Raw genomic sequence first — 23,204 nt, 5'->3', positions numbered from 1 at the left:
TCCTTTATTAAATATGGATTTAAAAAATATGCCTTCCTGATGGTTATTGTGTGCTGCCCAGTCCATTCCGACTCATAGCGACCCTGTATGACATAACTGCCACGGAGGGTTTCCTATGCGCAGTGTTTAAAGAGCTTGGCCGCTAACCAAAAGGTCTGCAGTTGGAACCCACCAGAGGCTCTGCAGAAGAAAAGACGTGGCAATCTGCTCCTGTAAAGATTTCAGCGAAGGAAACCCTATGGGGCAGTTCTACTTTGTCACACAGCGTCGCTGTTAGACTGGATTGGCAGTACAGAACATCTATACAACAATCTTTACGGGAAACAATCTTTAGGGAAATAATCTTTAAGAGAACAATAAGAGCCCTAAAAACCGCGGGATATTGTGTAGGAAATTTAAGAAACAATCCTGGCTATTTGGAAAGGCAAAGGCGGGCGTGCGCGGCATGCCGGGATTTGTAGTCCTTTCCGGAACATGTGCACAGTGAGGCTGCGCAGGGGGCAGGCGGGCGCTCTCTGGAGCTCGGAATGGCCGTCCCTCCGGCTGCATTGGGGGCCTCAGCGTTGGGCCAGAGTGGTCCCGGCTCGATGGCCCCTTGGTGCTCAGTGACCAGCGGCCCGTCGCGCTACGTGCTGGGGATGCAGGAGCTTTTCCGGGGCCACAGCAAGACGCGCGAGTTCCCGGCGCATAGCGCCAAAGTGCACTCTGTGGCCTGGAGCTGCGACGGACGCCGCCTGGCTTCGGGCTCCTTCGACAAGACGGCGAGTGTCTTCTTGCTGGAGAAAGACCGGTTGGTGAGCTACCAGGGCTGGGCCCAGGCTTGGGAGAGGGACTGTGGTGAGAGAGGGGTGAAGACTGACGGTGAAGGGGGTGTGGAGATGAGGAGGGGGTGTGGTGGTGAGGAGGATGTTGGTTGGGGGTGTAGAGGGAGCCTGATAGTGAGGAGGGGGTGTAGTGATGGAGGGGGAGTGGAAGGAGGGGATGTGAGGGAATGTTGGGGGAAGTTGTGTGGTGATGAGGAGTGGCAGGGGCAGCTTGTTAGAGAAGGGGTGTGCCTGTGGTGGTAAGGAGTGCCCCTACCCGGCATCCTGTGGGAATGAACAGGTGAGTTGGGGGCCGTGGTGGTGGAGTAGGGGTGGAAAACTAGCACGAAGGAGGAAGACCGGGAACCACAAAAGGGTAAGGGAGTTGGGTGGAACCCAGCTTCAGAACATTTCAGAGTGTGGTTGGGGAGGAGGGTAAGGGGATATTCCGAAGAGTTTTAGAGAAAGGCCTTAGAAGGATGGGATTTTTTTTTTTTTTTGATTAACCAGATCTTTTTTGGTCACAAGATACCACGGTTTGAATAAGGCCAAGAAGTTACATGTGAGGCAAGTACATATGTGTGAGTGACATTTGGCTTCTGCTCTTTCAGGTCAAAGAAAACAATTATCGAGGACATGGGGATAGTGTGGACCAGCTTTGTTGGCATCCCAGTAATCCTGACCTCTTTGTCACTGCGTCTGGAGACAAAACCATTCGCATCTGGGATGTGAGGACTACAAAATGCATTGCCACTGTGAACACGAAAGGTGAGTACTCAGAGAGGGCGTTAGGAAGATAAGCTACTTTTATTCATTCAATAAGTGCTTAACTGAACATGTTCTCTGTGCCTGGCTCTGTACTAGATGTGGGATCATGAGCTGAATAAGGCACAGTCCCAGCTCCAGAGACCTCATGGTGTAGTGCAGCAACAGAGACAAGTAGAAAATCTAACATAGTATGATATGGTTCATCCTATATTGAAGATGTCTACAAGGTGGATACCTGGAATAGAAATGCCTAAGTCTACCCCGGGGGAGACAGGGAAGGCCTTACAGAACTTGAGAAGACTTGCAGAGTAATGGTAGGAATTTAATGGTCAGGATGTAGTGGGTGAGGGTCCAACATTTACAAAGGCATGGAGAATTTGGGAAACTGCTGATAGTTTAGAATGGCTGAAGCTTGGATTGTCTTGATTGATGGCCTTGGAGGAAATGACCAGAAAGTTGCACAGTGCATTAACAGGCTCTGTTCTTCACAGGCACTGTCCTGGGAACCTTGAGACCACTTACTGTATTTCACTGACACAGAGATGTCACTGATTGTAAGATGTACCCATATTTTATGTGCCATTAAGAAAGAAAATAAAACTGCCAGATAACCATGATACATCATAGGTTTAGAGAGGCATCTTGATATTAAAATGTGAAAAAATATGCATCCTAGAATTGAAATTGATGGAATTTTTAATTGATAAGTTTGGTGTGGGTCACTGGGCTTTGCTAACAAGCCTCGTACCGGTAGATGGAGTGGTATAGTGCTTTTCCGAAGTATACGACTGTTGGCACACGAGTGATTTAGGTGGTATGTGGCTGAACCTTTAAAAAAAAAAAAAAAGCTGTGTGTATTTTAATGTCTACTAGAAAAAATAACTGACTTACAGAATTTATTGCTTAAGATGAAGCTAAACTTATTTTAAGTATTTTTGAGACAGTTTTAAGAAAAATACTGAATAAACTCTAGCTGTCACATACATAGGACAGACATTTTGAAGGTGTCATGTGAATGACAGAAATTTGGGAAATGTTGGTTTAAGAGAATAAGGAGGTTTGGGGTTAGAACTGGGTTCAGGTCTTGGCTCTGTTATTTCATAGCTCTGACATTTTGGCTAATTTTTTACTTTTCATCCTTCAAATGAGGATGATAAAGTGTACCTTAGGAAATTATTGTGAGGACCAAATGAGGGGAAATTTGTAGATGAATTGGCTGGACTCAGTTGGTGATCCTTTAGTGGTAGTTCCCATCCGTGGTCTAGGACCTCAATAAATGAGCCTTTGAAGGACATTTATTCTGGCCTTTTTTCTAGGATAACAAAATAAATCCCTGGAGGATTATGGGCAAATTATCTTGCTGATTGTATCTGGGTTCCCAGGGGAGAACATTAATATCTGCTGGAGTCCCGATGGGCAGACCATTGCTGTAGGCAACAAGGATGATGTGGTGACCTTCATTGATGCCAAGACACACCGTTCTAAAGCAGAAGAGCAGTTCAAATTTGAGGTCAATGAAATCTCCTGGAACAATGACAATAACATGTTCTTCCTAACAAATGGCAATGGTTGTATCAACATCCTCAGGTGAGTGGTCCTAGCTTAGGACACTGTCATACCTTTTAGAATCATTCATTTGACAGCTTCAGCTGAGCCCCTCCTATGTGCAAGGTGCTGCGAGGGCCACAGAGGTGAATTAATGTGACTGTCTTAGAGGGCTTAAAGGGCAAGTAGTAATGAAGGGTTTGAACATCTCTTCAGCACCTTTGAGCCAGGCATCCTACTTTTTACTGCATCTTCCCAGAAATTTCGGGGGATTGATGGTATACTCCCCATTTGACCGATTAGGAATCAGTTTCAGAGAGGTGAAGTCACTAGTCAGCTAGTGAGTGCTATAACAGAACCCTTACCCTTAAAAGTCTCACATTAAAATTTAACTTTTTATTGTGCTTTAGGTGAAAGTTTGCAGCTCAAGTTAATTTCTCATACAAAAATGTATACTCATTTTTTTTGTGACATTAGTTGCAGTCCCCACAATGTGACAGCATACTCCCTATTTCCACCACAGGTTACTTGTGTCCATTCAACCAATTCCTGTCTCTTCCTGCCTTCTCATCCTGCATCCAGACAGAAGCTGCCCATTTGGTCTCATGTACCTGACTGAACTAATAAGCACACTCCTCACATGTATTATTTTTTGTTCTATAGTCCTGTCTAATCTGAAGAGTAGCTTTGTGAATGATTTCAGTTCTGGGTTACCAGAGCATCTGGGGGCCATAGTTTCGGGGGTTCCTGCAGTCTCTGTCAGACCATTAATTCTGGTCTTGTTACCTGAATTTGAGCTCTGTTCCACAATTTTCTCCTGCTCTGTCTGGGACTCTGTATTGTGTTCCCTGTCAGGGTGGTCATTGATGGTAGCCAGGCACCATCTAGTTCTTCTGACCTTAGGCTGGTGGAGTCTCTGGTTTATGTGGTCCTTTAGTTTCTTGGGCTAATATTTTCTTTGTGACTTTGGTTTTCTTCATTCTCCTTTGCTCCATGTGGGTTGGGACCAATTGATACATCTCAGATGGCTAATCGCAAACTTTTAAGACCCTGGGCGCCACACACACCAAAGTAGGATGCAGAACATTTTCTTAATAGACTTTGTTATGCCAGTTAATCTAGATGTCCCCTGAAACTATGGTCCCAAGGCCCTAGCCCCAGCTTCTCTGTCCCTCAAAGTGTTTGGATGTGTTCAGGAAAACTTCATAGCTTTTACTTTGGTCCAGTTGTGCTGACTTCCCCTGTATTATGTGTTGTCCTTCCCTTCACTGAAGTTGATCCCTGTTTACTATCTAGTTAGTGATTTCACCTCCCTCTTCCTTTCCACCCTCCTAACAATCAAAGAATGCTTTTTTCTGTGTTTAAACCTTTTCTTGAGTTTTTATAGTAGTAATCTCATACAGTGTTTGTCCTTTTGTGTCTGACTAATTTCACTCAGCATAATGCACTTCAGATTCATCCATGTTGTGAGATGTTTCGCAGATTCATCGTTGTTCTTTATCGACGCATAGTATTGCATTGTAGATATGTACCATAATTTGTTTATCCATTCTTCTGGTGATGGGCACTTAAGTCATTTCCATCTTTTCGGTATTGTGAACATTGCAGCAAAGAACATGGGTGTGCATATGTCTATTTGTGTGATGGCTCTTATTTCTCTAGGATATGTTCCAAGGAGTGGGATTGCTGGATTGTATGGTACTTCTATTTCTAGCTTTTAAGGAAGCACCAAATTATTTTCCAAAGTGGTCATACCATTTTACATTCCCACCAGCAGTGCATAAGTGTTCAGTGTGTCCACAGCCTCTCCAGCATTTATTATTTTGTGTTTTTTGAATTAGTGCCAGCCTTGTTGGGGTGAGATGGTACCTCATCATAGTTTTGATTTGCATATCTCTAATGGCTGATGATCAGGAACTTTTCCTCGTATGTCTTTTAGCTGCCTGAAAGTCTTTAGGGAAGTATCTGTTCGTATCTTTTGCCCATTTTTAATCAGATTATTTTTGTTGTTGTTGTTGAGGTATTGCAGTATCTTATAGATTTTAGAGATTAGACCCTTATCGGATATGTCATAACCAAAAATGTTTTCCTAGTCTGTAGGTCCTCTTTTATCTCTTTTGATGAAGTCTTTTGAGGAGCATAAGTGTTTGATTTTTAGGGGCTTCCGGTTATCTAGTTTCTCTTCTGGTGTTTGTGCATTGTTAGTTATGTTTTGTATTCTGTTTATGCCATGTATTAGGGCTCCTAGCATTGTCCCTATTTTTGTCCTTCATTATCTTTATTGTTTTAGATTTTATATTTAGGTCTTTGATCCATTTGGAGTTAGCATTTGTGCATGGTGTGAGGTATGGGTTTTGTTTCATTTTTTTGCAAATGGATATCCTGTCATGCCAGTACCATTTGTTAGAGACTGTGTTTTCCCCCATTTAATGGACTTTGGGCCTTTGTCAGATATCAGTTGTTCATAGGTGGATGGATTTATGTCTGAGTTCTCAGTTCTGTTCCATTGGTCTATGTATCTGTTGTTGTACCAGTACCAGGCTGTTTTGATTATTGTGGCAGTATAATAGGTTCTAAAATCAGGTAGTGTGAGGCCTCATACTTTGTTCTTCTTCAGTAATGCTTTACTTATCTGGGACCTCTTCCCTGTTCATATGAAGTTGGTGATTTGTTTTTCCATCTCTTTCAGAAATACCATTGGAATTTGAATCAGGATTGCATTGTATCTATAGATCACTTTGGGTAGAGCTTACATTTTCACAAACTTAAGAGCCTTCCTATCCATGAGCATGGTACGTTTTTCCACTTAGCACAGGTCTCTTTTGGTTTCTTGCAGTAGCGTTTTGTAGTTTTCTTTGTATAGATCTTTTACATCTCTGATTAGATTCATTCTTCTTTATCTTCTTGGGGGCTATTGTAAATGGTAATGATTTGGTGATTTCCTTTTCAAAGTGCTCTTTGTGTAGAGAATTCCCACTGATTTTTGTATGTTTGTCTTGTATCCTAATACTTTGCTGAACTCTTCTATTAGTTCCAATAGTTTTCTTGTGGATTCTTTGGGGTTTTCTGTATATAAGATTGTATCATCTGCAAATAGGGATACTTTTACTTCTTCCTTACCAATTTTGATGCTCCTTATTTTTTTTTCTTGCCTTATTGCTCTGGCTAGAACCGCCAGCACAATGTTGAATAAGAGTGTTGATAAAGGGCATCCTTGTCTGGTTCTCATTCTCAAGGGAAATGCTTTCAGTCTCCATTTAGAATGATGTTGGCTGTTGGCTTGGTATAAATGCCCTTTATTATGTCAAGGAATTTCCCTTCTATTCCTATTTTGCTGAGAGTTTTTATCAGGAATGGGTGTTGGACTTTGTCAAATGCCTTTTCTGCATCAATTGATAAGTTCGTGTGGTTCTTGTCTTTTGTTTTATTTATGTGATGGATTACATTGATTGATTTTCTAATATTGAACCATCTCTGCATACCTGGTATGACTCCCACATGGTAATGATGAATTTTTTTTTTGATATGCTATTGAATTCTGTTGGCTAGAATTTTGTTCAGGATTTTTGCATCTGTGTTCATGAGGGATATTGGTCTGTAATTTTCTCTTTTGTGGTGTCTTTACCTGGTTATGGTATCAGGGTTATACTGGCTTCATAGAATGAGTTTGTGAGCATTCCTTCCTTTTCTATGCTCTGAAATACTTTTAGTGGTACTGGTGTTAATTCTCTGAAAGTTTGGTAGAATTCTCTGGTGAAGCTGTCTGGGGCAGGGTTTTTTTTTTGTTGTTGTTAGGAGCTTTTTTATTCCCTCTTCAATCTCTTTTGTTATGGGTTTATTTAGTTGTTCAATCGGTTTGTGTTAATTTAGGTAGGTAGTGTGTTTCTAGAAATTTGTCCATTTCCTCTAGGTTTTCAAATTTGTTGGTGTACAAGTTTTCATAGTATTCTGTTATGATTCTTTTAATTTCAGTTGGGTCTGTTGTGATATTGCCCATCTAATTTCTTATTCAGGTTATTTTCTTCCTCTCTTTTTCTTTTGTCAGTTTGACCAGTGGTTTATCGATTTTTTTTGATCTTTTCAAAGAACCAAGTTTTGGTCTTGTTGACTCTTTGAGTTGTTTTTCTGTTGACTATTTCATTTATTTCTGCTCTAATCTTTATTATTTTTCTTTCTTCTGGTGTCCTAGGGCTTCTTTTGCTGCTCTGTTTCTATTTGTTCAAGTTAGAGGGTTAATGTTTTTATTTTGGCCCTTTCTTCTTTTTGAATATGTGCATTTATTGCTATAAATTGACCACTAAGCACTGCTTTTGCTGTGTCCCAAAGGTTCTGGTAAGATGTATTCTCTTATTTGAGTCTACGGATCTCTTTTTTCAGTTGTTGATTTCTTCTATAACCCAGTAGTTTTTAGAGGAAGGTGTTGTTCAGTTTCCATGTATTTGACTTTTTTTCTTTGCTGTTTCTGTTATTGATTTCTACTTTTATGGCTTTATAGTCAGAAAAGATACTTTGTAATATTTCAGTGTTTTGGTTTGGATTTTGTTAAGGCTTGCTTTGTGGCCTAAAATATGGTCTGTTCTGGAGAATTTCCATGTGCGTTGGAAGAGAATGCATACTTGGCTGCTGTTGGGTGGAGCGTTCTGTGTATGCCGGTGCGGTCAAGTTGATCGTGGCATTTAGATCTTCTGTGTCTTTATTGAGTTTCTTTCTAGGTGTTCTGTCCCTCACTGAAAGTGGTGTGTTGAAGTCTCATTATTACAGTGAAGCTGTCTATTTCTCTTTTCAGTGCTGTTAGAGTTAGTTAATGTATTTTGGAGCCCTCTCACTGGGTGCATATATGTTTATTATGATTATGTTTTCCTGATGTATTGACCCGTTGATTGTTATATAGTGCCCTTCCTTATTGTTTGTGGTGGATTTTGCTTTAAAGTCTATTTTGTCAGAGATTAATATTTTCTTTTTTGGTTGTTTGCATGATATATTTTTTTCCATCCTTTGAGTTTTAGTTTGTTCATGTTTTTGAGTCTAAGGTATGTCTCTTGTAGGCATGTTGAGATGGATTGTGTTTTTTTAATCCATTCTGCCACTCTCTATTGGTGCATTTAGTCCATTTACATCCTGTGTAATTATTGGTAGGTATGAGTTTAGTGCTGTCATTTTGATTTGGTTTTTGTGTGTGTGTGTGTGTGTGTGCTGTAGGCAGTTTCTTTGTTCCACTTAATTTTCTGTGCTGAGCTGTTTTTATGTATTTTCTTTTCGTCTTTTTCATTATTGTTGATTTGTGTTTGATGAGTCTATTTTTCTTTTTTATTTTGATGGTTAGATTTGTTAGCTTCCTTTGTGGTTACCTTAATATTTACGCCTGTTTTTCTAAGTTTAAGCCAATCTTTTCTTGCTTTATTTCTCCTTGACTTCCTCTCCATATGAAAGGTCTATGACTACATTTTTTAGCCCCTCTTTTTTTGTCTTAATGTCGTCGTCTTTTACTTAATGATGTCTCTGTTTCCCTATTTTGAGCGTATTAGCTTTGATTTATTTTTGTGATTTTCCTATCTGGGTTGATATCTAGTTGCTCTGTCCTGTGTTCTAATCTCAGGTTGTTGTCTGATGTTACTGATTTTCTAACAGGAGGATCCTCTTTAGTATATCTTGTAATTTTGGTTTGGGTTTTGCAAATTCCTGAAACTTCTGTTTGTCTCAAAATGTCCTAGTTTTGCCGTCATATTTGAGAGACAGTTTTGGTGGATATATAATTCTTGGCTGGCAATTTTTTGCCTTCATGGCTTTATATATGTCATCCCATTGCCTTCTTGCCTGCATGGTTTCTGCCGAGTAGTCCGAGCTTAGTCTTATTGACTCTCCTTTGTTGGTGACTTTTCATTTATCCCTACCTGCTCTTAAAATTCTCTATCTTTGGTTTTGGCAAGTTTGATTATAATTTGTCTCGATAACTTTCTTTTGGGAGATACCTTGTATGGGATTCGATGAGCACCTTGGATGGATATCTTCTCATCTTTCACAATATCAGGGAAGTTTTCTGCCAACAAATCTTAACAATTCTCTCTGTATTTTCTGTTATCCCCCCTTATGTGGTACTCCAGTTGCTCGTAGGTTATTCCTCTTGGTAGTCCTACACAATTCTTAGGGTTTCTTCATTTTTTAAAATTCTTTTATCTGGTTTTTCCTCAAATATGTTGGCATCAAGTGTTTTATCTTCAGTGTCAATAATTCTGACTTCAATTGCCTTAATTGTGCTCCTGTGACTTTCTATTTAGTTGTCTAATTCTGAAATTTTATTGTTAATCTTCTGGTTTTCTGTTTGCTTTCTGTCTGTGGGTTCTTGCAGACTATTAAATATGTCATTATGCTCTTTTCTAATTTTCTTAAGTTCCTGTATCGCTGTGTCTGTATGCTCCTTGGCTTGCTCTGCATTTTGCCTGATCTTCCTGATCTCTTGAAGAGTTCTGTATATTAACCTTTTGTATTCTACCTCTGGTAGTTTGATATTGAGTGGTGTTTCCGAGCTATCAATAAGTTGTTGTATTTGTTTTGTGTTTGCTTGCTTTACCCTACCTTCTTGTTCTGTTTTGTTTTGATATGCCCAGATAGGCTGCTCATATGAGTTAGCTTGATTATTGGTGCCTTTGAAGCTCTAACGTTCTGTCACCAGGTGATTAGAGCTGTTGCTAGGTGTGTGAGTCCAGAAGTCCATTTATTTTTCTTGGATGGATTCAGCTCAGGTGTTGAGGTAGTTGGTCACCAAGTGTGCAGTACAGGCTCTCACCTACAGTCCTAGACGGCCAGGGGTGATTGGCATAGGCACAGGTATCTGACAGCAGTAAGGGGTCATGTACTGAGCAAGGCAGGGAGCTAACAGCTGCCCCTGAGGTCTGTGAGGAAAGCACATCCCTGTTCCATAGAGCGCATAGGCGGGTGGGTTTTACAGCTGGACTATGGGCACACAATTCTGTTGGCTGTAAGGACTGGGAGACATCACTTATTCTTGGACCCGTGTCGTGGGTGGCTAGGTGGCGTGGATGGAGCCACCAGTCCTCAGGCTCCTGATGTGGTTAGGTGAGGACCCTGCTTAATAGGCAGAGTGGTGTCAAATGTCATGAATCTGCCTCTTCACCATATAGCTGAAACAGTTGAGGTTAGACTCCAGGTATATACCCTGTTGTACTGTGCTAATAAGGGCCTACACTGTTGTAATGGGCCCACACAGGTCTATGCAGGGGTGAAAGGCATTCAAAGTCCATGGACCTCTTATGCCTGTGCCTAGGCAAAGGAGCTGTTTCAGCCCTGAGTTCCCGACTTACGGGAGCAGGCAGATTATTTTTTCCCTGTTTGTTAATTTGTGCTCTCTCCAAGGCTGGGAGAATGGCTAAGGGTGTGTAATGGGTTCTACTTCAGGCCCAGGGACAGGGCACTCTCTGAAGCCAATTTGGACCCAGTGCAGAGTGGGAAGGGGGCAGGTAAGTGGGAGAGAGGTTTTTTCCAAAGGGTGTTTTTTGATCCGTGTGGTAGGTTAGACGCATGTACTTATCTTTTGCCAATTGAGCACCACTTTTCACTGATTCTGGAGGTGTGAATAGACTCTCCACCACTTGGTCTATCCTGATGTGGAAAATGTGTCCTGAATGGTACTGCTTGCTGCTAGCGCCAGCTGATCCTGGCCTGCAGGTTGCCAGTTTATGCCTGGTCAGGTCTGGCAACTCCTCGCTGCTTCCGAACCGCCTCTCCCTCCCCCTGCCGCTCAGTCCGATTCCTCAACTTTGACTTCGATGTTCAGGGCTCCAAGATTGTCGTACATAATCGATTCATTTGTTTTTTTGGGTCTTTGTTGTGCGAGGGACCACAGGAAGCGTGTGACTACTCTGACATCTTGGCCCCACTTAGTTACTCCTCTTAAAGTTGTCACTGTCAACTAAAAAGTGGCCAGTGTGAAATATTCCTGGGTTGAAGAATTCTTCATTGTCATGCAGCATAGAAGACAGTGATGCCAATGTATTCTTACAGTTGTAGAGGCTTGAATGCCCTGTGTCCCTGGGTCAGGGCAGAGGCCTCTCTTGATTCATGTAGCCACAGGGGCTGGCGAACCCAAGATCGACAGAGCCTAAAATGTCACTTTCTGCTCTGTCCTGTAGGGTCACTATGAGCCAGAATCGACTCAACAGTAACGGGTTTGGCTTTTTTCCCCCCTCCATTGAAGCCATCTCTACCACTCCCCCCGCCCCCCGCCAAGATTAGAGATATGTTAGAGGCTTATTCTGTGTGCTTCCTGTTGGAAGCATTTCACTCTGTATTGTAATGGCATGTTTACTTGTTCGTATCTCCCATTAGACTGTAAATTCCACGAGGGGAGGGCTGGGTTAACTTGTTTACTATGGAATCCCTACTGCCTAGGCCAGGACCTGATACACATAGTAGGCTTTCAGTAAATATTCTCTGAATGATTGAATGTGGAGTTGAAATTCAGGATTGTCTGATTCTCTTCTTTCTTCTGTCCCAGGTAAGCAATCCAAGACAAAGTGACATAGATTCTGTGATAGACAGGCTGAGAATTTGCTGGAAAGGAACATAATATTGACTGTGGGGTTTGGAGGAGGCAGCTTCTGAGTTTGACCTTGAAGGATGAATAGAATTTTAAGAATCAGCCAAAGATAACTGCACAGTTGACAATACAGGCACGAAGGAGCGTGACTTATTTGGAGAGTAGTTGTTTGGAGATCAGGGTTGCTGGGCAGTGGTGGTAGACAAGATATATGAAGAGAGGGCGTGATAATGGAAAGTCGAAGTTTTGAAATATAATTTGGAACCAGATTGTGAAAAGCTTTGAATTCTATGTTTAGCAACTTGGATTTTATTCTGTAGGCTGTGGAGATCCAATAAAGGTTTTTTTTTTTTTTAATATTTTAACCTATTTATTGTAAAATAAAACACAGATAAAGAAAATCACACAAAACAAATTTAAAGCTTAATGAACTATATGTCTGACGCCTGTGTAGCCCCACCCAGATCAAGAAATAGTACTTTGTTAGCCACCTCAGATGTCTGTCCATGTGCTCTGTACAAATCACAATTCCCTCCTCTCAAAAGTAACCACTATCTTGACTTTTATAGTAATCATTTTATTGCTTTTCTTTATACTTTTATCTCCCTAGTGTGCGTACCAAGGTGCTCTAATCCTGCTCATTAAGAAAAATTTGATGTCTTTTAAGTTTGTTGAATTACAGGATCCCTCTCCATCCCTTTCTTTTCTTTACTGTCTGCTGAAAAACCAAACTGTTACCTGTGGAGATTTTCCCAGTCTCATTCTGTTGATTCCATAAGCTTCTCACTTACTATTTGGTTACCCAGTAATAGCATTCATTTAGGAATGGCAAGATAAATGCTTGGTTCTTTTCCTTTGTCCCAGTTTTCAAGATATGAACTGGTTCCCTATCACCTCCAAAGATGACCAGTTAATCCATATTTTTTAATGTATTTAAGCATAGCTGATGTATTTCAATCTGTGATAGTTATTATCTGTATTGAAATTCAAATTATCCCATCTTTTGCGAATGGGAGCCTCTTCAAGTTGATTCCTGATAAGCTTAGTAGTCTTTTTTTTATTCTGTGTGTGTGACAAGATGTTCCAGGCTCGTCTTGTACATTTCCTGCCCCAGACTTTTACTCTAAGAAGAAGCCCTAAATTCTTTTACTGGAAATGACACTGGAGCTAGGGATGTCTGTGGCTGCTGGGTAGGTCATTGTTTCTAGGCCTTTTCAGTGGACAAAGCTAGGAAATATGTATATATATTCAAAGATAAAATACCTTATGAATTCATACTGATAAATTTCAATTAAAATTCAAGACTATAGGGATTTTATTAAAACTCTTTTATATTACAGATGTGTCTTCCAAAACATTACTCATTACCTTTATCCCATCTAAACCCAGCCCAGTGCCCTCAAGTCGATTCCGACTCATAGCGACCCTATAGGACAGAGTAGAACTGCCCCATAGAGTTTCCAAGGAGCGCCTGGCGGATTCGAACTTGCACATGTAAATATCACAGAATAATAATACTGCCACTACTGTGATTGCTTAAAATACTAAAAAAAAAAAAATTTGGTTTTTGCATATGCTTTCCCCAATTAAAAAAAATAGTTGGTACTATATGTTGTCAGAGTATACAGCTGTTAACATACCCTTTACCATCAGCGCTTATGCTGATAATTCTGTCATAATTTTGGTTGTTGAAGCTCCTTTTCTAGTTAAGATTCCTCAGGAAGGGTTTATGGGAACAATATTCCCTGAGTTCTTTTTTTTTGCTAGCTGCTTGTTTATACTTATATTTTGCTTATTGTGTTCTTTATAATTTGAAAGTCAGTTTTTCTGGATATAAAAACTTTTGACTCACATTTTCCACCTTGTGTATCTTAAATATGTCACTCCATTTGTTTTGGCATAAAGTGTTGTTGTCAAATAGTCTGTTGATAATTTTCTTTTTCTTATAAGACATCTGTCCTTTTTGCTTAGAGAGCCAAAGGATGTTAAAGTCCAATAATTTTACTACTATGTTTCCTGATGTTGGTTGGTCTGGGTTCATACTCTCAAATATGTGGTGTGCTCTTTCAATATGTAGTTTGTATCTTTTTTATGTTGGGAAAATTTTCTTGAATTAAGTTTTTGGCATTTGTTCCATTGTCTTTGCTGTTCTTCTTCGTGGTCTGTTATTAGCTCTACTGTCCTCTTCATGTAGTTTGATTGCTATCTGTCCTGTTTCTCAGTTACCCAGAGCTGAAGCCTGTGCAGTCCATCAACGCCCATCCTTCCAACTGCATCTGCATTAAGTTTGACCCCATGGGAAGGTACTTTGCCACAGGAAGTGCAGATGCTTTGGTCAGCCTTTGGGATGTGGACGAGTTAGTGTGTGTGCGGTGCTTTTCCAGGTGAGCAACTCTGCCAGCACTTTCCTTGTTGGATACGTTGACTTGATTCATCTTGGGTGAAATTGTGCCTTCCTGATACCTTTATTTGTTGGGGGATTCTAATGCCTCTTCTGTCCACCCCATCATATAGGCTGGATTGGCCTGTGAGAACCCTCAGTTTCAGCCATGATGGGAAAATGTTGGCATCAGCATCGGAAGATCATTTTATTGACATTGCGGAAGTAGAGACAGGTAACTAATGCTGCCACTACCTTAACAAGAATCTTAAGTCTTTGATCCCTGGCCATTAGGGCTTCTTGAGTGTCATGTATTTTTATCTCTCTACCTTAGTACTTTACAAGCATTATCATAAATTGTCTCCTTAAGACACGTTTGTTTATGTTGTCCACGTCGCAGTCAGGTAATGAGGGAGCAAAGAGCTGAAAAAGAAAGGGGCAGTTCTGAAGGAAAGTTGTTTAGGAAAACATTTTACTTTAGCCTTTAATTCTTCCACTGTAATGAAAATTTTAAAATACAGACTAGTAGGAGAAAGAAAAAAAAAAGTCACCTGAGGCCCCACCACCTAAAGATAACCTCTTTTAAAGTTGTGGTATATTTCTATCTTTTACCTATATGTAAACTTAAAAATAAATGTATTTTTTGTAATTTTAGGAAATTATCAGAGTAGATTTTAAAAACAGAACTTGAAAACAGAAAAACGAGAGTATATTAGATACATTTTGTGTCCTGTATATTTTTAATGGTTAAGTTTAAAACAAAAATTATTTTCATTTTATACCATACCGTATGTAACAGAACATATGTTCATTTTTTCACAGTCTAGTTGTTTCACATTTTCAGGCACACCATATATGTCGCATAAATCTATCGGAACTTGGATGGTCTGAAATAGTAATGTCAGTATTATATAGTCTGCACCATATGTATCTTTCAGAGGTTAAACTTCCCAGTAAATCAACAGGATTTTAAAGTTTATGGAGCCACATGGTTATTTTGGAAACATAGAAGGCCTCTTTATGTCTACTCTGGCTTCCTTGAACTGTGTCATTTTCTTTATCTTAACCAATTCCATAATAAGTGACAGGGAGTTAAAGGTCTCAAGAGAAATGAGAGAGGTAGCAGCCTCAGAAACCGTTCTTTATATCACTATAACTTAGAAATTTGCTCAGACATGTAACTATGGACTGCTAGATTCTACCTTCATGGACGGTGGCTTGTGAACTGTCCCTGGAATAGAAGTACTAAAAACCTTATGTATATCTGTGTATGTGTGTGTGTGTTTGTATAATATTTTAATAGCTTTATTGAGACATAATTGACATACTGTCTTAGAGAGATGGAGAGATTTATCTCAAGCAATTATCTCACGTGATTGTGGGGGTTGGCAAGTCCAAAATCTGCGTGTCAGGTGGCAGGCTGGAGACTCCTGCAGGTTTGTGTCCCAAGTTGTGTAGGTCAGGCAATAGAAAGAGTGCAGAGTGAAGAGAGAGAGAGTTCTGCCAAAACATCTATTTATAGTCTGGGGGCTGACCACACTCTAAGGAAACTCTGTGTTGCATTATATTACATTATGGGAGGTGATTGCATTACATTGCATTAGATTACATTCTGGAACAACAGCTAGATTTGTATTTAGCCAGACCGCTGGGAACCATAGCCTAGCCAAGTTGGCACACAAGTGTAGCCATTACACATACCGTATAATTCACCTATTTGAAGTATATGATTCAGTGTGTCCTGCACTTTTTAATTAATACTGCACTGTAAATATTTTATTACATTAATCTTAACCCTGAGATTGAAAAAAAGCTATCCACAGCTAAAGGAATTAAAGCTTTGGAAAAACTCATGTATAACTTAACAAGTCAGAGAAATAAAATTTTGGAAAAAGAAATCTTGTTTCCAAGGCAACATGGTTTAGTAGAGCTGTGGCTTTGGAGACAGTTGCAGCTGAGTTCATGTACTGGCTCTGCTGCTTCCTTGAGCGGTAACTTTGTTAAGTCACCTGTTTCTCAATCTGTAAAATGAGGTTTGAAATTATCACCTGCCTTGCTGGGTTGTCATTGAAAGTCAGTAAAGTATAAACCATCTGATACCGCAACAAATGGCAGCTGCTGTTACTGTTTTTCCAGAGATTGTAGTGCAGGGGTTAAAAGCATAGGCTCTTAAATGAACCTACCTGCATCCAGACCCTAATTCTGACACCTGCTGGCTTGTGACCCCTCTGCCTCAGCATTCTCTGTAAATTGGAAGTAGTGATTGTACCTCTCTTACAGTGTTATTAAGCAGATTAAACAAGTTAATGTAGGTAAGTACATAATGAATGTTGGCTCTGGTTATTAGCATTGTGATTGGTTTCTCTATATTGATTTCTGTAGGAGACAAGCTGTGGGAGGTGCAGTGTGAGTCCCCAACCTTCACTGTAGCTTGGCACCCCAAAAGACCTCTGCTGGCCTTTGCCTGTGATGACAAAGATGGCAAATATGACAGCAGCCGGGAAGCAGGAACCGTGAAGCTGTTTGGTCTTCCTAATGATTCCTGATAGGAGGACCTGGGAGAGAGAGAGGAGGCCCTGGCAGACACCTTCCAGTGTGTAGTGAGTTTAGCCTGTTCTTTTGTAGTAATGGGCATCTTAAGTGTTTGTAAATTGATGTAAATTATAAAAGTCTTTTCTCACGCTGCCCTTTCCAATTCCCTTCCTGTTCTGTGGTGTTAGGAGCCTGTTTGCGTTCCTCCCCCACCCCTCCAGTTTGCGAATGGTGGCATAAACTTACAGCTGGCTTATTGGCCTCTGCCACCCTATCTTGTGTGGCCTTTTGTTGTTCAAGGGACCTCCTGAAATCCTACCCCAGGGCACTGAGAGAGTAGTTCTCCTCTCAGCTTTTGTTAAAGTCCCTAATCTCCTTAGGAGTCTGTGGTCCACAACCAGCCTTGTCCATGCTGCCACATGAGGGCTCTGGAGTGTGAGTAATGTTAGCAGCACACCTTGGTCTCTGAGGGCCTCCTGTCTTCCAGCTCCTGGGTGTACGGGGACTTGGTTAGGCTTGCTATTGCTTGGATAATATGTTTGGAGCGGTGGGCAGGGAAGGGTGGGGTAGGAATGGAGATTTTTATAATTTAAAAAGAAAAATATATGTAATTTTGAGAATTGAGCATTTAATAAAACTAAGTTTTTTTTATTATGGGACTTTTAGGACTTTTAAACTTTTTTTGTTATAATTATTTATGTTATTACAGGGAGGTGTTGCAGTTTTACATTCTTTTTTTTACTTAAAAAAAATTAAAAAATTGTTTTAAAGTTTCCTATGATTTTGTCATTTAATGTCTTAGCCAAAACCTCTGTCAGATGCAGGGACACAGCATGAAGGGCATGAGCTACAGCAATGCTTTTACAGGTCAGTGTTTACGTGTGTGTGTATCTGGCCCCATTCCACAACAGGTTTCAGGTGGCTTATGACAAATACAAGGAGCCCTGTTAATGCAGTGGTTAAGCGCTCAGCTGCTAACTGAAAGATGTGGTGTTGCTGGGTGGCAGTTCAAACCCACCCAGCTGCTCTGTGGGAGAAAGATGTGGCCGTCTGCTTCTGTAAAGATTTACAGCCTTGGAAGTCCTATGGGGCAGTTCCACCCTGTCCTATAGGATCACTGTGAGTCGGAATCGCCTCAGCAGCAGTGGGTAGGTAGCTATGACAAACACTGAGAAAAGAAGTAAAATATAAATAGGAAATAGAAAATCAGGATAAGACTGTTACCGGAGAGAATGCCCTTGGTTCTTGTCTTTGGTGTAGGAAGGAATTTGAAACACTGAGACAAATAGTGCCAAGTGAGCAGAAGTGTATTAGCTAGCAGAGGGTTAGTAGTGAAAATACACTTGACCAGGGAGTGTCAAGCGGGCTACTCAGATAGAAAGCCTGAGTGCCTCGATACAATTGTTTTCTTAGAGCTTTGTTCACTTTTCTCTTGCCTCCCACTTCTTTTCTCAGGGCACCGCCTTCCCTTTTTGTTAACTTTCTATGGGCTGGAATGCTTCGTTGGCTTAAGGTTTAACTGCTGAGTCAGGGACCCCTGTAGGGACGATTTCCTCTCTTTCTTTGCTCCAGTACAAGTTCCTTCCCTTGTGTTGACTTCCTGAGTCAGGGACCCCTGTAGGGACCATTTCTCTTCTTTCTGGAGTGCAAGCTCTTCCCCTCCCCCTTACAAGACAAGTATAAATTAGAATAGAGACTCAAGATTTGGGAAATAGAAATATGCAAAGAATAAGGGCCTAGTTAAATGATTGAATTAAAATTTAGCTCTGAATACCTTGGTGGCAAAGTAAAGAGAGCTAAATTGGTTAGCTAATTTTTATTACAGGTAGCCCTTGACTTACAACGGAATTCCATTCCAACTTGGTTATAAGTCAGTTTTGATGTAAGCTGAATACCTTTTTTTTTTAGTTTTCATTATTATTGCCTTTTATTATCAGTATCTTTATAAATCTGATCTTTGAACATCTGGGAGTGAATATTTGAGAATGATAACATCAGCAAATTATGTGCTGCAACATTGTATGTAGTACGTATTACTAACGATTAGATGTACAAAAAAAAGATGGTCGTAAGTGTGGTTTGTCATAACTCGAATATGTTGTAAGTTGGGGACTACCTGTATTGGAAAGAAAAATACATGCCAACTCTTCAGGTAAGGCAAAGCTTTTATCAGCTCATACCTCCAAAAGAAATGCCTCTTGTAGGAGATTGTTACACATGAAAAATATTGATGTTCATTATATTTGGATGTGTTTTGGGTATTAAAAAAAGAAGCAAAACAGAAGTATACCTCAGTAAGTGATGTTTGTAGAAAATTTTGGAAAAAGCAGGGAAGCAAAAAGAACAATCCCTAGCATCAAGATAACTTTTAGCATTTTGGTGTATATCCCTCCAAGGTCTCTAGTTGGCTGAGACAGTTTTGTGCTTGACTGCTAACCTAAAGTTTGGCAGTTTGAACCCACCCAGTGGTGCTGCAAAAGAAAGGCCTAGCAATCTGCTTCCGTAAAAATTACAGCGAACAAAACCCTATGGAGCAGTTCTGCTCCGTAACACTTCGGGTTGCCGTGAATTGGAATAGACTTGATGGCAACAGATGTGGTTTTTGTGTGTTCTTCCAGGAGTTTTCCTGTGCCCATATTTGTATATAAAAGCAGGCTTATCTTCATAAATCTTGAGCGATAGACAAAGCAAGTATGACAAGATAGATATGCAAAGTGCTTAGTAGAGTGCCGGGCAGGATTCTGAACACTCAGGAAGTGTTTACAGACCTTTTTAGTTACTGGGCGTTCCCTGCGTGTTTGGGACTATAGTAAGCACTTTACATCACCTGTTACTCAGTTTCTGCAACTGTCTACTGAGGTTGGGTATTATCACCATTTTACGGCTTTGGGGAGTATAAGTAATTCAGTGTTACTCGATAGGTGATGGTATTTAGATTACAGGTTTGCTTAAATACTCATATGCCTGCCCTCCATTGCAGTGGGCTACTCTGTCTCCACAGATTTTGCTATTCCCATTTTACAGATGAGCAAACCTCAGCTCATAAGTTGGCTTGACCCAGGTCAGCAGGTGGATAATTTCTTCAGACTTCGGAGTTTTTCCTCCAGCCCCCTGAACAGCCTCTGCCTCCCTCCTTCCCTGAAGAATAGTGGTGTTTTCAATTGCAAACCAGCCTTCCATCTCCTGTCAGCAGTTCAGGGGCTGGAGGAAGTATGTCAGTGAGACAACACCTGTATCTGTTGTTTCTTGCATGTGCAATTATCTGATTCCTATGGTTGCTGCTCTATTTCTGTCTATATCCTTTGGAACCACATGCTGAAGGTTTGGTTTAGGTCTTAATATTTTATCTATTCTCTCTCTTTCACCCATGTGAATTTTTTTCTCCTTTGGGCTTCTGTAAAGTAGCAATCCACACCACTTAAGAGATTTAGTACTTTTAACAAGTGGGGCACTTGTGAAAAGAAAACACATCAGTGAGAAAAGAGCTTCAGCTTGTGGCAGCCTCCGCTGGCTGTCAGGGTCTTGGTGACACCAATTCTCTGTGCCTTGGCTTTGGGGTCCTGGAGGGACTCAAAGGTTGGGTCCCTCCTAGGGAAATGACAATGTGTCCCAGACTGGGACCTTATGGTTTGAGTGAGTTTTCTAATCTGCGGAGCTGGAAGAATGCTATTCAGAGTCAAATCTGGCCATTTACTATTTGATCAGTGCAAGCATGTCATATAGTCATTCCTCTAAACCTAGCAAGCCAGAAGTGGGTGGTGAGTTCAGCTGTTGGCTACACTTCAGTTGGTAGGAAGATTTGGGATTTGCTGAGCCATTGACCCATTGCTGTGTTGACTGGAATTAGAAATTAAGTAGGCACTCAAGGATCCATCTGACATCAGCAATGATATCCCTGGTTCCATGTCCTCTTCTGAATCCAGCCTGAATTTCTGGCAGTTCCCTGTCGATATACTGCTGCAGCCGCTTTTGAATGACCTTCAAAATTTTGCTTGCGTGTGATATTAATGATATTGTTCTATAATTTCCACATTTGGTTAGATCACCTTTCTTGGGAATAGGCATAAATATGGATCTCTTCCAGTCAGTTGGCCAGGAAGCTGTCTTCCATAGTTCTTGGCACAGATGAGTGAGCACTTCCAGTGCTGCATCTGTTTGTTGAAACATCTCAGTTGATATTCCAGCAATTCCTAGAGCCTTGTTTTTCGCCAGTGCCTTCAGTGCAGCTTGGACTTCTTCCTTCAGTACCATCGGTTCCTGATCATATGCCACCTCTTGAAATGGTTGAATATTGACTAATTCTTTTTGGTATAATGACTCTGTGTATTCCTTCCATCTTTTGATGCTTCCTGAGTCGTTTAATATTTCCCCTATTGAATCCTTCACTATTGCAACTTGAGGCTTGAATTTTTTTCTTCAGTTCTTGCAGCTTGAGAAACGCCAAGCGTGTTCTTCCCTTTTGGTTTTCCATCTCCAGCTCTTTGCACATGTCATTATAATACTTTACTTTGTCTTCTCGAGAGGCCCTTTGAAATCTTCAGTTCTTTTACTTCATCAGTTTTTCCTTTTGCTTTAGCTGCTCGATGCTCAAGAGCAAGTTTCAGAGTCTCCTCTGACATCCGTCTTGGTCTTTTCTTTCTTTCCTGTCTTTTCAGTGACCTCTTGATTTCTTCATGGATGATGTCCTTGATGTCATTCCACAACTCCTCTAGTCTACGGTCACTAGTGTTCAGTGCGTCAAATCTGTTCTTCAGATGGTCTCTAAATTCAGGTGGGATATACTCAAGGTCATATTTTGGCTCTCATGGACTTGCTCTGATTTTCTTCAGTTTCAACTTGAACTTGCATATGAGCAATTGATGGTGTGTTCCACAGTTGGCTCCTGGCCTTATTCTGACTGATGATATTGAGCTTTTCCATCGTCTCTTTCCACAGATGTTGTCAATTTGATTTCTGTGTGTTCCATCTGGCGAGGCTGGATCCTGGCTGAAAGCAGAGAATACCAGGAGGATGTTTACCTGTGTTTTATTGACTATGCAAAGACATTCGACTGTGTGGATCATAACAAACTATAGATAACACTGAGAAGAATGGGAATTCCAGAACACTTAATTGTGCTCATGAGGAACCTTTACATAGATCAGGAGACAGTTCGGACAGAACAAGGGGATACTGATTGGTTCAAAGTCAGGAAAGGTGTGAGTCAGGGTTGTATTCTTTCACCATACCTGTTTAATCTGTATGCTGAACAAATAATCTGAGAAGCTGGACTGTATGAAGAAGAATGGGACATCAGGATTGGAGGAAGACTCATTAACAACCTGTGTTACGCAGATGACACAACCTTGCTTGCTGAAAGTGAAGAGGACCTGAAGCACTTACTAATGAAGATCAAAGACCACAGCCTTCAGTATGGATTACACTTCAACATAAAGAAAACAAAAATCCTCACAACTGGACCAATAAGCAACATCATGATAAACGGAGAAAAGATTGAAGTTGTTAAGGATTTCATTTTACTTGGATCCACAATCAACAGCCATGGAAGCAGCAGTCAAGAAATCAAAAGACGCATTGCATTGGGCAAATCTGCTGCAAAGGACCTCTTCAAAGTGTTGAAGAGCAAAGATGTCACCCTGAAGACTAAGGTGCGTCTGACCCAAGCCACGGTATTTTCAATCACATCATATGCATGTGAAAGCTGGACAATGAATAAGGAAGACTGAAGAAGAAATGACGCTTTTGAATTGTGGTGTTAGCGAAGAATATTGAACATACCACGGACTGCCAAAAGAACGAACAAATCTGTCTTGGAAGAAGTGCGGCCAGAATGCTCCTTAGAGGCAAGGATGGCGAGACTGCATCTTACATACCTTGGACATATTGTCAGGAGGGATGAGTCCCTGGAGAAGGACATCATGCTTGGCAGAGTACAGGGTCAGCGGAAAAGAGGAAGGCCCTCAATGAGGTGGATTGACACAGTGGCTGCATCAGTGAGCTCAAGCATAACAACGATGGCGCGGGACCAGGCAGTGTTTCGTTGTGTCTTGCATAGGGCAGCTATGAGTCGGAACCAACTCGACAGTACCGAACAACAACAACACAAAGGCACTCAAGATTATAGTACGGTGAAACACGTGAGAGCCGGAACTTGACGAGACTGCCTTGTTTTTCTGGGCCTTGCAAGTTGTCTGCCTTTGACTTGCCACTTTTCTGTTGTTCTCTATTAGTGGAAAATATTTGAGTTTTCCTTCTGTTTTATTTAGTGCTGCTTAACAGAAATACCATGAATGGGTGGCTTTAACAAACAAATTTATTTTCTCACAGTTCAGGAGTCTAGATGTCTCAATTCAGGGTGCTGGCTCTAGGGGTAAGCTTTGTCTCTCTGTTGGCTCTGGGGGAAGGTCTTTGTCTCTTTTGAGCTTCTGCTGCTGAGCGATCTTCATTTAGATTGGCATCTTTCTTCCCCCATCTCTCTTCTTAGCTTTCTCCTTTAATCTCTTTTATATCTCAAAAGAGATTGACTCAAGACACACCCTACACTAATCCTGCCTCCCTAACATAACAAAACAACCCATTCCCAAATGGGATTATAGCCACAGGCATAGAGGTTAGGAATTAC

The 23,204-nt window shown here is 40.9% G+C and overlaps 1 protein-coding gene across 2 annotated transcripts; it reads left to right on the top strand.

Moving 5' to 3' along the window:
- The first annotated feature begins 509 nt into the window (after window positions 1–509).
- Window positions 510–21,502, top strand: THOC3 (THO complex subunit 3). 2 transcript variants are annotated; one of them, XR_002786508.2, is made up of 7 exons: window positions 510–794; window positions 1,415–1,571; window positions 2,954–3,158; window positions 13,893–14,054; window positions 14,185–14,285; window positions 16,433–16,650; window positions 17,385–21,502. XR_002786508.2 is itself a non-coding variant. In XM_003404673.4 (6 exons), exons 1-6 carry the CDS (start codon window positions 528–530, stop codon window positions 16,594–16,596), a joined length of 1,056 nt encoding a protein of 351 aa, XP_003404721.1. In that variant the 5' UTR covers window positions 510–527; the 3' UTR covers window positions 16,597–17,320. The 2 variants fall into 2 exon arrangements, 1 of the variants encoding a protein (XP_003404721.1); XM_003404673.4 differs by lacking the exon at window positions 17,385–21,502 and having other exon boundaries at window positions 16,433–17,320.
- The last annotated feature ends 1,702 nt before the right edge of the window (window positions 21,503–23,204 follow it).

The sequence above is a fragment of the Loxodonta africana genome, chromosome 2, assembly GCF_030014295.1.
Source record: "Loxodonta africana isolate mLoxAfr1 chromosome 2, mLoxAfr1.hap2, whole genome shotgun sequence".
Classification (NCBI taxonomy): Eukaryota; Metazoa; Chordata; class Mammalia; order Proboscidea; family Elephantidae; genus Loxodonta; species Loxodonta africana.
The sequence above is the reverse complement of the archived record's forward strand: the minus strand, read 5'-3'. Positions and strand labels throughout refer to the sequence as shown.